At 41.7% G+C, this 14704-nt stretch overlaps 1 protein-coding gene across 2 annotated transcripts in view; it reads right to left on the reverse strand.

Moving 5' to 3' along the window:
- The window catches only part of ABCC4 (ATP binding cassette subfamily C member 4 (PEL blood group)), a 627509-nt gene that overhangs the window by 346616 nt on the left and 266189 nt on the right, over positions 1-14704 (reverse strand). For both annotated transcript variants that reach the window (XM_073614376.1, XM_073614377.1), the window contains exons 17-18: positions 12690-12727; positions 10277-10380 (exon numbers count right to left, since the gene is read on the reverse strand). In XM_073614376.1, coding sequence (XP_073470477.1) covers positions 10277-10380; positions 12690-12727 — 142 coding nt within the window. The remainder of the gene's footprint in view (positions 1-10276; positions 10381-12689; positions 12728-14704) is intronic.

Here is a 14704-nt window from a genome sequence, read left to right on the forward strand (position 1 = left end):
TTTTTGTGCTGAAGATAAACTAAATATAAATTCTGCTGTATTAAAATGTATGGCAACATAATTCTGCCTTTAGAAAGACACATGGGGGGGAGATTTACTAAAACTGGAGCCCTCCTAATCTGGTGCAGCTGTGCATGGTAGCCAATCGGATTCCAACTTCAGCTTGTTCAATTAAGCTTTGACAATAAAACTTAAAAGCTGATTGGCTTCTATGCACAGCTGGACCAGACTTTGCACACATTTCAGTTTTTTTTTATTTATGATATACAGTTATGGCCAAAAATATTGGCACCCCTGCACTTCTATCAGATAATGCACCATTTCACCGAGCAAGATGTTGCAATTACAAATGTTTAGGCATTCTCATGTTTATTTCTTTTGTTTGTATTGGTATGACACAAAAAATCGGAGAAACAAAAAGCCAAATCTGACACATTCCACGTAAAACTCCAAAAATGGACTGGACAAAATTGTCACCCTCAATTTAAGATTTGGTAGCACACCCCTTAGAAAAAATAACTGAAATCAATTGCTTCCTGTAAAAATCAATGAGTTTATTGCACCTCGCTACTGGAATTTTGGACCACTCTTCTTTCATCAACTGCTCCAGGTCTCTCAGATTGGAAGGGTTATTTCTCCCAACTGCTGTTTCGAGATCTCTCCACAGGTGCTCTATGGGATTTAGGTTTAGGATTTGGACTCATTGCTGGCCAGTTCAGTACTCTCCACGCTTTGTCTTAAACCATTTCTGGGTGCTTTTTGACATGTGCTTTGGGTCGTTGTTCTGCTGCAAGACCCATGATCTCTGACAAAAACCTAACTTTCTGACAATGGGCCCTACATTGCACCCCAGAGTTCTTTTATAGTCTTCAGATTTCATAATGCATACACATGGTCAAGACATCCAGTGCTTAAAGCAGCAAAGCATCAGTGAACCTCCACACCATGTTTGACTGTAGGGACTGTATTCTTTTCTTTAAAAGGCCTCATTTATTTTTCTGAAAACAGTAGAATGATAGGCTTTACCAAAAAGCCCCAAAATAATTTGGCTTCCCGAGGTAAGTTTTGGCAAAGACATTTGTGAGACATTTGCTGCCCCAACGGACAGGTATGGAACTCCAGCGTTGACATCCTGCAGTAACCCAGAGTGGTGAGAGCCTTTGGGCAGACTTTTACTTTTCATCTTGACAGTATCGGCGATATAGCCGTATACTGTCTGACATTGCTTGTATCTGCTTTTAAGTGATATGCAGAGTCTGAAGACACAGACGCACCTGCACTGTATTGCATTGTTTTGCCCTACAAATTCCATCGTTGACTGATCCATGCTGTGGCTATTTAGCTACTAGCAGACTCTCTTGCTTAAATATTGCTACAGCATGAGTACTGGACTTTACTAAGTGCCATGGCTCACTCCTGGATTACCGTCTTTAGCACTTTGCAGTATATATACTTTGACCACTCAGCAGCATTTTGCACTACCAGAGGTATACATAAACCTAGAGGAATATTACCCAGACACTGCATAGCTGCTGTTTTGCTGTAATGTGCACAGGATAAAGATTATCCGTTACAGTGATCAAGTGTGAACTTTACTATTGAAGGTCATTCATTTTGCAAGACAGCTGGGCTAGACTCTGCCTAATTACTCAGTGAGCAAAACGACTGTAGTTTCCTGGCTCATGAAGAGGAGTGCCTTGCCTGTCCACTACTATACAGTCTAGCCATCTTTCGTATGCCATTCAAGCTAGTGCAAACTTACCTCCCAGTCACACACTCACGCTCAGGTGGATCTTTAGGACTTCCTTGACCCTTATTAAGTTACAGTGATGCCATTTTAATCTGGATGTGTAGGCATCGACCTGACCATGGGATTTAACCCGGTCTCATCTTGTGTTCTATATTGCTGTATAGGTTACCGTCGGTATGCATGTGTATGAGTCTGGGCCCTGTTGTGTGAGTTTTTATATTTGAGTGACAACGTTGTCCACTTATTTTTAAATTGGTGTTTGGAGGGTGTATGGCCAATCTGGCCACTCTTTTTGTAATGAACTGCATCTCAAAAAAAGTTTTGTCTATTTAGTAAACACCGTGGCTGGTTCTTTTTAAGTGGTCGCTCTATGACTCCTTGTTGCTTTCCCGATATACTGTCCAGTTGTTGAGGTACCCCACCACATTGGTGAGCCAGTGACTTGACTGCCATTTGGCGGCATAATACGGGGATTTTCTTTCCCTCTATGGAGAAACTCCAAGCCCCCTGTTGTTTTTTATTTTTTCATTCAAGTTTTAGCAAACTCCAATCTGGCTTTTTTATGTTTCTGTGTCAGCAGTGGGCTCCCCCTGGGTCTCCTACATATAGCGTCCCTTTTCATTCAGATGGCAATGCATAGTGCGAGCTCACACAGTTGTACCCTGTGCCTGAAGGTCATCTTGAATTTGTCTGGAAGTTAGTCAAGGTTCTTTATCCACCATTCGAACAATCTGTCGTTGCAATCTTGGATCAATTTTTCTCGTTCGTCCATGTCCAGGGAGATTAGCTACAGTGCCATGGGCTGTAAACTTCTTGACAATGTTGCGCAGAATGGACACAGGAACATTAAGATCTCTGGAGATGGACTTGTAACCTTGAGATTGTCCATGCTTTTCCACAATTTTTGTTCTCAAATCCTCAGACAGTTCTTTGCTGCTCTTTCTCTTCTCCATGCTCCGTGTGGCACAAAGAGACACACAACAGAAAGTGAATAAATAAAGTAGTAAATAATAGTAATTTTTTCCCCATTTTAACTGGTTGTTGGTGTGAATTCTATATTATCAGCACCTGTTAATTGATAAAGGTGAGTTTATTTACAAACTTCAGTAGCATCACAAACTTGGAATACAATTATTTCCTACAATTCTGAGAAGGTGGCAATAATTTTGTCCAGTCCATTTTTGGAATTTTGCGTGGAATGTGCCAGATTTGGCTTTTTGTTTCTCCACATTTTTGTGTCATACCAATATAAACAAAATAAACATGAGAACGCCTAAACATTTGTAACTGCAACAATTCTCTGGGCGAAGTGGGGCATTATCTGACATAAATGCAGGGGTGCCAATATTTTTGGCAACGACTGTATATATTACAGTGAGGAAAATAATTATTTGATCCCCTGCAGATTTTGTAAGTTTGCCCACTTACAAAAAAATGAAGGGTCTATAATTTTTATCACAGGTGTATTTTAAATGACAGAGACAAAATATCAACCAAAAATCCAGAAAAAAAAAACGATACAAAAGGTTATCAATTGTCAGCACTGCACAGCGCTAATCACAGGCAGTGAGACATTTCCCCATCTCTGCAGTCGCGGATCTTGAAAATGTCTCACTGTTTGTGATAAGCACTCTGCAGTGCCGACTTCCTGGCGGGCTCTGCATGTGCGGTTGTGAACACACCTGAGTTTATCCTTACTAACAAGTTCTCCGTCACATATGATAAAAGCAGCCAGAGTTTTGTGTTGGGGAGGATGCTATAAATAGATTAGCAGAGCCTGAAGCGATTCAACAAACAGAGCTGAAAGTCTTTACCTATGAAGAAAGGGGGTGTGTGCCTTTCCTCCAATCAGCTGTCTTGGCTGTATGCCCAGGCTTCACTGCAGTGTTGAACAGGAAGAGAAAATCTCCTAACATGATGTGCACTTTCTAAAAAAAAGTATATAAAGATGAAGACAGCAGATATACATGTAAAACTTATGTAGGGAGATTTGTTTCATCCCTGTGTATCATCTGAGGCTGTTCACTTCACTGGGTATATGTGAGGGTTTACATCCACTTTAAGAATTAAGAAAAGATCTGTAATGAGTAGTGGACCAAAATCCCTCCTGAAACAACTTACCTCTGTGCTTGCCAACTAGGGTTTCTCCACCAAGTACTAAGTCATGTTTTGCTTGGGGATCAAATCCTTATTTTACTCACTGAACTGCAACTCAATTTATAACAACATTTGTATGATGTGTTTTTCTGGATTTTTGGTTGATAGTCTGTCTCTATCATTTATAATACACCTTACACCCAGGGCTTTTTTTAGCGGGAACGCGGGGGAACGCAGTCCTGGCACCTCCAGCACTGAATGTATGTAATGGCAAGGGGTGCTGGGGTGTGCTGAAGGGTCCATTGATGCTGGCTGCTGGGGGATCTATTGTTCCTGAAGAAGATTTATTGTTGCATATCGGTCTATTATTGCTGGGATGGTCTATTATTGTTGCTGGTGGGGGATCTATTACTGAGGGGAGAGGGTTTATGTTGCAGGGGGGTCAATTTTTGCTGGAAGAGATCTACTGTTAGGAGGGGGTCTATTGTTGCTGACTGCTGGGAGGTCTACTGTTGCTGGAGGGTATCTCTTTCTGTGGCAGTCTATTGTTGCTAGGGAGGTCTATTGTTGATGGTTGAGCTTATGTTGCTGGGGGGGTCAATTGTTGCTGGAAGTGATCTACTGTTGAGGGAGGGGGTCTACTGTTGCTGGCTGCTGGAGAGTCTATTGATGCTGGGCTGGCTGCTGGGAAATCTGTTGTTGCTGCCGGGATTTATTGTTGTTGGGGTCCAGTGTTGCTGGGGGAATCTATTGTTGCTGGGAAGGGTCTATTGCTGCTGGCTGCGAGTTATCTACTTTACTGCTTTTCTTGTTGTTATTAACAAATTCCATACAAATTACTTATCACCACAAACTATTACTTGGTTCTGTATTCGCTAAAAGGGGTGATAGTGGGAGGTGGGTAGGGGTGGAACCAAGGGGTGGTGCTCAGAGGTGGGTAGGGGGCAGAGAAAAGTAGTGACTCAAAAGGGGGGAGTTCCTGCACCTATTCTCTGAGAAAAAAAGCCCTGCCTTCATCAATGATTAAAATTATAGATCCTTAATTTCTTTGTAATCAGGCAAACATACAAAATCTGTAGGGGATTATATACACAGTGGGAAAATGTATATATATATATATATATATATATATATATATATATATATACAGTCAGGTCCATAAATATTGGGACATCGACACAATTCTAATCTTTTTGGCTCTATACACCACCACAATGGATTTAAAATGAAACAAACAAGATGTGCTTTAACTACAGACTGTCAGCTTTAATTTGATGGTATTTACATCCAAATCAGGTGAACGGTGTAGGAATTACAACAGTTTGTATATGTGCCTCCCACTTTTTAAGGGACCAAAAGTAATGGGACAATTGGCTGTTCAGCTGTTCCATGGCCAGGTGTGTGTTATTCCCTCATTATCCCATTTACAAGGAGCAGATAAAAGGTCCCGAGTTCATTTCAAGTGTGCTATTTGCATTTGGAATTTGTTGCTATCAACTCTCAATATGAGATCCAAAGAGCTGTCACTATCAGTGAAGCAAGCCATTAATAGGCTGAAAAAACAAAACAAACCCATCAGAGAGATAGCAAAAACATTAGGTGTGGCCAAATCAACTGTTTGGAACATCCTTAAAAAGAAAGAATGCAACGGTGAGCTCAGCAACACCAAAAGACCCGGAAGACCACGGAAAACAACTGTGGTGGATGACAGAAGAATTCTTTCCCTGGTGAAGAAAACACCCTTTACAACAGTTGGCCAGATCAAGAACACTCTTCAGGAGGTAGGTGTATGTGTGTCAAAGTCAACAATCAAGAGAAGACTTCACCAGAGTGAATACAGAGGGTTCACCACAAGATGTAAACCATTGGTGAGCCTCAAAAACAGGAAGGCCAGATTAGAGTTTGCCAAACAACATCTAAAAAAGCCTTCACAGTTCTGGAACAACATCCTATGGACAGATGAGACCAAGATCAACTTGTACCAGAGTGATGGGAAGAGAAGAGTATGGAGAAGGAAAGGAACTGCTCATGATCCAAAGCATACCACCTCATCAGTGAAGCATGGTGGTGGTAGTGTCATGGCGTGGGCATGTATGACTGCCAATGGAACTGGTTCTCTTGTATTTATTGATGATGTGACTGCTGACAAAAGCAGCAGGATGAATTCTGAAGTGTTTCAGACAATATTATCTGCTCATATTCAGCAAAATGCTTCATAACTCATTGGACGGCGCTTCACAGTGCAGATGGACAATGACCCGAAGCATACTGCGAAAGCAACCAAAGAGTTTTTTAAGGGAAAGAAGTGGAATGTTATGCAATGGCCAAGTCAATCACCTGACCTGAACCCGATTGAGCATGCATTTCACTTGCTGAGGACAAAACTGAAGGGAAAATGCCCCAAGAACAAGCAGGAACTGAAGACAGTTGCAGTAGAGGCCTGGCAGAGCATCACCAGGGATGAAACCCAGCGTCTGGTGATGTCTATGCGTTCCAGACAAAGGATTTTCAACCAAGTATTAAAAAGTGAAAGTTTGATGGATGATTGTTAATCTGTCCCGTTACTTTTGGTCCCTTTAAAAAGTGGGAGGCACATATACAAACTGTTGTAATTCCTACACCGTTCACCTGATTTGGATGTAAATACCCTCAAATTAAAGCTGAAAGTCCGCAGTTAAAGCACATCTTGTTCATTTCATTTCAAATCCATTGTGGTGGTGTATAGAGCCAAAAAGATTAGAATTGTGTCGATGTCCCAATATTTATGGACCTGACTGTGTATATATATATATATATATATACACACACACACACACATATACATATATATATTGTAATAGTGAGAGTCCCTGTCACTGTGAAAAGGGATGGAAAATGAACACAGAGTCTGCATGTCGGCAGACTGCAGTACTACAGAGCATAGCTTTGAAAGGGAGAAAACTGTGTCGGCAGCTTTCTCCAGGTTTTGCTATGTTCCAATGGGGCTCTGTAGTTTGGAGATCCCGCAGAGACTTGGGTGGGATGGGATCTCTAACCCTGTGTCCATGTCTTATGGAGAGCCAGCAGGTTGTGTGCCCAGGTGTACACAGCCTATATAACGAGGGGCTAGTGAGAGCAGAGAGAGTGGAGGAAGGTGGAGTGTGTGCAGCAGCATCAAGACAGACCTGTGTCTGAAAAGCTGTCTGCCCTGTATGAGATTACATCCCCGGTTAAGGGGGGACTTTGTGTCTGAAGGACTGGGAAGGTTGGGATGGCTACAAGGGCCTTTGAGAGCAGAGAAGGGTCTGGGAGGCTGGGAGAGCCGAGGCAACTAGCAAGTCCAAGGTGGCTGAAGGAAGTCCTGAAGTCTGGGGGACAGTAAGCAAACCCAGGGGTCTGGAGAGTTCTGTTGAGCCAGCCAGGAGTAGGCTGGTTCAGCAGGGAACTGCAAGGTAAAGTAAGCCTAGGAGCCAGGAGGCTTGGCATTTTCAGCGGTATGAATTTACTGGAGAAGAACCCCTGTGTGGGAAATCCTGTGTATAAACTTTTATTTTGTTCCTGTTAATAAAACCTGATAACTGACTGCTGTGGACTCACTACGTGAAGACGCATCTACCACTGAGCTAAACACCCCAATATATATATATATATATATATATATATATATATATACACACACACACACACACACACACGGGATGCACCATTATCGAAAATTATCAGCCGCAAATAGGGTTATCAGTTATTCCAAAATGGATAAACTCCATTAAAAAAAATTACATGTACGAAAGTATTCACAGCCTTTGCCATGACACTCAAAATTGAGCTCAGGTGCATCCTGTTTCCACTGATCATCCTTAAGATGTTTCTACAACTTGGGAGTCCACCTGTGGTAAACCCAGTTGATTGGACATGATTTGGAAAGGCACACACCTGTCTATATAAGGTCCCACAGTTAACAGTGCATGTCAGAGCACAAACCAAGGCATGAAGTCCAAGGAATTGTCTGTAGACCTCCAAGACAGAACTCTATTGAGGCACAGATCTGGGGAAATGTACAGAAAAATTTCTGCAGCAGTGAAGGTCCCAATGTGCACAGTGGCCTCCATCATCCATAACTGGAAAAAGTTTGGAACCACCAGGACTCTTCCTAGAGTGGGCCCAAACTGAGTGATTGGGGGAGAAGGGTCTTATTCAGGGAGGTGACCAAGAATCCTATGGTCACTCTAACAGAGTTCCAGCGTTTCTCTGTGGAGAAAAAAGAAAACTTCCAGAAGAGCAACCATCTCTGCAGCACTCCACCAATTAGGCCTGTATGGTAGAGTGGCCAGACGGAAACCACTCCTCAGTAAAAGGCACATGACAGCCCGCCTGGAGTTTGCTGAAAGGCGGCACCTAAAGGACTATCAGACAATGAGAAACAAAATTCTCTGGTCTGATGAAACAAAGATTGAACTCTTTGGCCTAAATGGCAAGCGTCATGTCTGGGGGAAACCAGGCACCGCTCATCACCTGGCCAATACGATCCCTACAGTGAAGCATGGTGGTGGCAGCATCATGTTGTGGGGATGTTTTTCAGCAGCAGGAACTGGGAGACTAGTCAGGATCAAGGGGAAGATGAACGCAGCAATGTAAAGAGACTTCCTTGATGAAAACCTGCTCCAGATTGCTCTGAACTTTAGACTGGGGCGAAGGTTCATCTTCCAACAGGACAACGACCCTAAGCACACAGCAAAGATAACAAAGGAGTGGCTACGGGACAACTCAGTGAATGTCCTTGAGTGGCCAGCCAGAGCCCAGACTTGAACCCGATTGAACATCTCTGGAGAGATCTGAAAATAGCTGTGCACCGATGCTCTCCATCCAACTTGATGGAGCTTGAGGGGTCCTGCATAGAAGAATGTGAGAAACGTCCCACAAATAGATGTGCCAAGCTGTTGAAGCACCTTTGGCACCAATTACAAACTATTGAGCAAAGGCTGTGAATACGTATGAACGTGATTTTTTGTTTTGTTTTTTTTTTTTAATAAATTTGCAAAGATTTCAAACAAATTTCTTTCACGTTGTCATTATGGGGTATTGTTTGTAGAATTTTGAAGAAAATAGTTTTGGAATAAGGCTGTAACATAACAAAATGTGGAAAAAGTGAAGTGCTGTGAATAATTTTCCGGATGCACTGTAATGGCATGCTGCGTCCCACTGACTTTAATGCAAAAATCGAGTCCCACTGACTTTAATGCAAAAATCGCGTCCCACTGACTTCAATGCAAAAATCGAGTCCCACTGACTTTAATGCAAAAGTCGCGTCCCACTGACTTCAATGCAAAAATCGAGTCCCACTGACTTTAATGCAAAAATCGAGTCCCACTGACTTTAATGCAAAAACACCCCGTTGACTACAATGCAAAATCATGTCCCATTGACTTCAATGCAAATTTGCATCCCATTCTCTTCCATGCAAAACAGCCAGCCACATTAACTAAATTTAAAACCTTTTTTTTTTAAACTGTCCGTTTTGGTTTTCGGCCAAGTGCATCCTGAATTTTCGGTTTCAGTTTTGGCACTGGAATTTTCATTTCACCACTAATATATACCAATTTGAAGTACAGTAAAACCTTGGCTTGCGAGCATAATTTGTTACAGAAACATGCTTGTAATCCAAAGCACTTGTATATCAAAGCAAATTTCCCCATAAGAAATAATAGAAACTCAAATGATTCGTTCCACAACCTTTTATTCAGAGGTCCTTCAGTTTATAGTCCATATAAAAATATTATAGCAATATGATTGGTTGTGTAACTATAAAATGTCCATCCACAAATGGAAGCTACCACAAGGGGATTAGAAACAAACTCAGCAGGAGCTTCAGAGTATAAAAGAGAAGAGAGGTGCCTCTAAGTGTAGCAATATGTTGCTAAATGTTGTACCTTCATTAAATGTAACCATATTTCTACACTTAGAGGCACTTCTCTTCTGTTGTATATCAAGTAAAAATTTATAAAAAAAATGTTGCTTGTCTTGCAAAACACTCTCAAACCAAGTTACTTTCAATCCAAAAATCGCGTCCCACTGACTTCAATGCAAAATAGCATCCCATTGAATTCAATGCAAAATCACGTCCCATTGATGTCACTGCAAAAACGCCCTCTATTGACTTCAATGCAAAATTGCATCCCATTCACTTCAATGCAAAAGAGCCAGCCACATTAACTAAATTTAAAACATATATTTTTTTTTTTTTTTAAACCGTCCGTTTCGGTTTTCGGCCAAGTGCATCCTGAATTTTCCGTTTCAGTTTCAGCACTGGTATTTTCATTTCATCACTAATATATACCAATTTGAAGTACAACTGCAGTTTATTTTAATAATGGTATATTGTTGCATGCATAAAAGTATGTATCATTCACTACCATATTAAAAAAAATACCATAAAAGCAGATGGTACATTACCTGCATAGACTCCTAGATAAAATCCGTTATCCAACTTCTGTGTTTGGGTTACGTTGGTTCCATCAATGACATCGGTGACATTCAGCTTCTCTTGTTCTGATGCCCTAACACATAAAAACAGAATAATTTCATCAGAATTCTCATTGGAAACATGCCACCATCAATAGTATTTAGCACAGGATAAGGAGGCTACAGTGCTGTCAGCATTACTTTGAGCCTCCCTAAACACTGCACCAAATGCATGTACCTGGCCAGAACTTTTTAAAAGAATATTCCCTATTTGATATCTCTTTAAAATGAACTTGGCCAGGTTTTAAATATTTAAATAATGATATATTCTTAACAAGCAGTAAATAAGCTTTAAAACAGGTCTTCACTGACCTCTGTGGCTGCCAATGCTGTGGAGCAATACTTAACATTTTGCAACAGAAGCACTGAAGTCTACCAAGTTGTCAGATGAGCTCACTTTGGCCCCACTTCACTTCCTCTGTATTTCCATTAGAGATTAGAAGACAGGAAAGCTGCACTATATCAATGCTAGGAGGACTGCAAGTCTGAAGAAAGGGCCCTGTGTGGTCCCAAAATGTTGCTTTTGTGGTCATACAAGCATAAAGAGCTTTGCGGTTTTTGAAATAAGCTTGTCAGTGTACTGGCATCAGATTTCATCTACTGTATGTTGTACATACCAGATGGTGACCAGATGGGAGTTGTTGCAGTCCCTTTTTAATCACATGGTTGAATCCCATATGGTGTGCAAAAAGGATCTGAGCAATTTTGTTGTGAATTCTGAGAATGAATTGCACCAAAGTGCATGTAGCTCTTTGGTGCTTTCACACTGAACAAAACAGCGGAGGCTGTTTTGGGGTGGGTTGCAGGCGGTATTTTTAGCGCAATAACGCCTGCAAACCACCCCAGTGTGAAAGGGGCCTAACCCTCTTGGGCATGGAGTTCACCAGAGCTTCACAGGTTGTCACTGGAGTCCTCTTCCACTCCTCCATGACAATATCATGGAGCTGGTGGATGTTAGAGACCTTGCACTTCTCCACCTTCCGTTTGAGGATGCCCCATAGATGCTCAACAGGGTTAAGGTCATGCTCAACAAGGTTAAGGAAATTCCCCTGAAGTAGATTCGATAGCCCTGTATCGACACTAGTTGGGGAGGGGTCAAGGGGTCAGGACAGCACGACAAGACATTTTGTAAGCTAAGGAGGATGCTCGTATCATCCCGATACCACCCTGGTATAATCTGCTACATGTTCAACATAGAATGGTGCACAGACGCACCTGATAAATGTGAGTACCCCAGATGGGGGTTTTTGCTTTAGTGAAATAAATAGTTTAAAATGTCATTGTACTATTGAGTTTTTCCTTTCACATATCCCGGATAACTATGCTGAGGAACCCAGGAGTCTGACATTTTAAAAAGCCCAGAGGTGGTTCACATGCGTGCTTTGACTTAGCTTAATCGCAAAGTTGCACGCTCCAAGGTGAGCATTTGCTACCTAAGGGGGGGCACCTAAGTGAAGACACCCCAGCACGTCTTGGATCACACTTTTTATTGTTCCTGAATTTCACAAACTTTTATCACGTTACTAGAGACGCAGTTGGATGCGATTTGGATGTGATTTATATGCACATGAGCACTTTGTCTTATGATCTGAATCACATATCCCCTGCATTTACGACATATTTGGACACTATATATTGCACAGGAGCACTTTTTCAATATATTATTTGTTTATGTTTATGGTTTTAAACTCAGTTATGCACGAGGCACTTTAAATTACATTTTTTTTTTCCTATTTATTTTAGTTTTTATTTTTTATTTTTACACTGTCCCTATAAAAGAAACATTTGGATCACTTGTATTCCTATTACAAGGAATGTAAACATCCCTTGTAATAGAAAAAAGCATGACAGGACCTTTAATGAGAGATTTTGGGTCAAAAAGGTCTCAGATTCACACGTAAAAGCAATAAAAATAAAAAAAATTGTAAGGCCGTTGGGCAGAAGTGACATTTGACATTGCTTCCGTCATCCAATGGTATGGAGTCGAGTGGGGGCCATTCCATCACTCGACTTCCTGCCTCTGAGGGGAGAACATTGGATCGTCTCCGCCGCTACCGACGGCTCCAGTAAGCGGCGGAGATGACCAGGACGCGGCGGGAGGGGGGTGGTACACCTCTCCCACCGCCGATAAAAGTGATCTCGCAACGAATCTGCCGCAAAGACCACTTTTATCCCAAAGCGGACCGCCCGCTGTTTAAGAAAATACCGGGGTTATGGCAGCTGTCTGCTGCCATAACCCTGGTATTTAACGTTAAAATACTGACTTATAACGACGGCGGGTGGTCCGGAAGTGGTTAAATTCTTTAATCAAAGTGTTTATCTATATGGTTTTTAGAAAGCTTACCAGTAAGAAAGCCACCAGTCTTGCAAAACATAGGCCACCTGTATAAGCACAATAAATTAAGTTAGATTCAAACCTATTCATTTTTCATAAATAAATGTCTCAGTCATGCTACTGGTCAATACATACTTTAACAAGTGACAGTGGACATAGTTTTCAAGCTGAGTAAAGAAAGGTTTTTGTTACACACTAAATACTATTGGATTTTTACAATTTAATTGTCTTATACTGCACGAGAATTAGGGGAGGACCAGCATAGTGTCTGATGTGAAGAAATACAGTGTTCATTTTTCTTTCACATATTTTAATAAATGGCCGACAAGGATAGCATTGCAAGAGCATGCTTTGAGGGTCTCCTGCAGCAAGTAGAATTAATTGGCGTACAAAACGCACAGTCACTGATTGGTATTTTTAGTGGAACAGTAAGACAAGAAACAGTACACCAAAGCCTGAACAAAGTATGAAAGACACAAACCATCAGAACAACAATGTAGCCGAAATAAGAAAAAAAACTTCAGTTCCCACTTTACTGTATCCACAGTAAAATAGTAAATTTTCATTGATTTACTATAAATGACTTCATTTTGAGCTGTTCAATAACTTTTATACCTCTAGAGCAGTATTTTCCCTTCTTTATTCCATGACACATGTACAGTATGTGTCACAGCTTTACATGGTATGCATTGCCTGGTTCTGCACTTTACACAGCACAGACCTCCCTATAAATGGCAACTATTGTATAAGGAACATAATAATCCTTACTGTTAATAATATTATATAATCTGTAACGATCTGACATAATCTTACTATTTACCTAATATTGTGGGAGGAACATAATAAGATTGCAAATGGACCCCATGAACACAGAAGTTCTCCTCTTTACTAGTTTAGCTAGTGAGTAGCTGAACTAGTGAAGAAAAAAGTTTATCATGAACTCCATCAGCTATTTTGTAAGAATCTGTTTCCCAACTGGGTGTCCAGGCAGTTTGGGTTGTGCATGCTCTCTAAAAATTGTGTGCAGTATCACAATAGTGACAATGGGCTCCATTCACAACGCGGTATCTTGCCGCATCTGAGTATGTGGTAATATACCGCACAGCGCTAAAAATTTTTGGCATTCACAAAAAAACACTACTAAAATACTGCAGGCGCTATTTTAGGGAGTCATGAGGTATTTTAGTAGTGATAGCTTGTGGGAAAATTACTGCTGGTGGTAGCCAAATCCTTAACAAACACTGTAAATAGCTGTCTGTGAAGGAGCAGGCGGCCGCTGGAATCCTTAGCAATCAGTAAACAACATGGTTACTAAGGAGCAGGCAGCCACTGTGTCCTAAACAACCAATGAGTCATCAGCTGTCAGTGGGGTTCCCGCTGACAGCTGATTGTAAAAAAAAGAATTGCCAGCAATGAAAAATTAAGAAAAATTAACGGCGTGGGGTCCCCCCAGTCCATACCAGGCCCTTCAGTTTTGTCTGTAGACCTCCGAGACAGGATTGTATCGAGGCACAGATCTGGGGAAGGGTACAGCAAAATGTCTGCAGCATTGAAGGTGCCAAAGAGCACAGTGGCCTCCTTCATACGTAAATGGAAAACATTTGGAACCACCAGGACTCTTCCTAGAGCGGGCCACCCGGCCAAAGTGAGCGATCGGGTGAGAAGAGTCTTAGTCAGGGAGGTGACCAAGAACCCAATGGTCACTCTGACAGAGCTCCAGCGTTTCTCTGTGGAGAGAGGAGAACCTTCCAGAAAAACAACCATCTCTCTAGCACTCCATCAATCAGGCCTATATGGTGGAGTGGCCAAACGGAAGCCACTCCTTAGTAAAACGCACATGACGGCCCGCCTGGAGTATGCCGAAAGGCACCTGAAGGACTTTCAGGCCATGAGAAGCAAAATTCTCTGGTCTGATGAAACAAAGATTGAACTCTTTAGTCTGAATGGCAAGCGTCATGTTTGGAGGAAACCAGGCACTGCCCATCACCTGGCCAATACCATCCCTACAGTGACGCATGGTGGTG

The sequence above is a fragment of the Aquarana catesbeiana genome, linkage group LG02 (genome assembly GCF_042186555.1).
Source record: "Aquarana catesbeiana isolate 2022-GZ linkage group LG02, ASM4218655v1, whole genome shotgun sequence".
Lineage (NCBI taxonomy): Eukaryota > Metazoa > Chordata > Amphibia > Anura > Ranidae > Aquarana > Aquarana catesbeiana.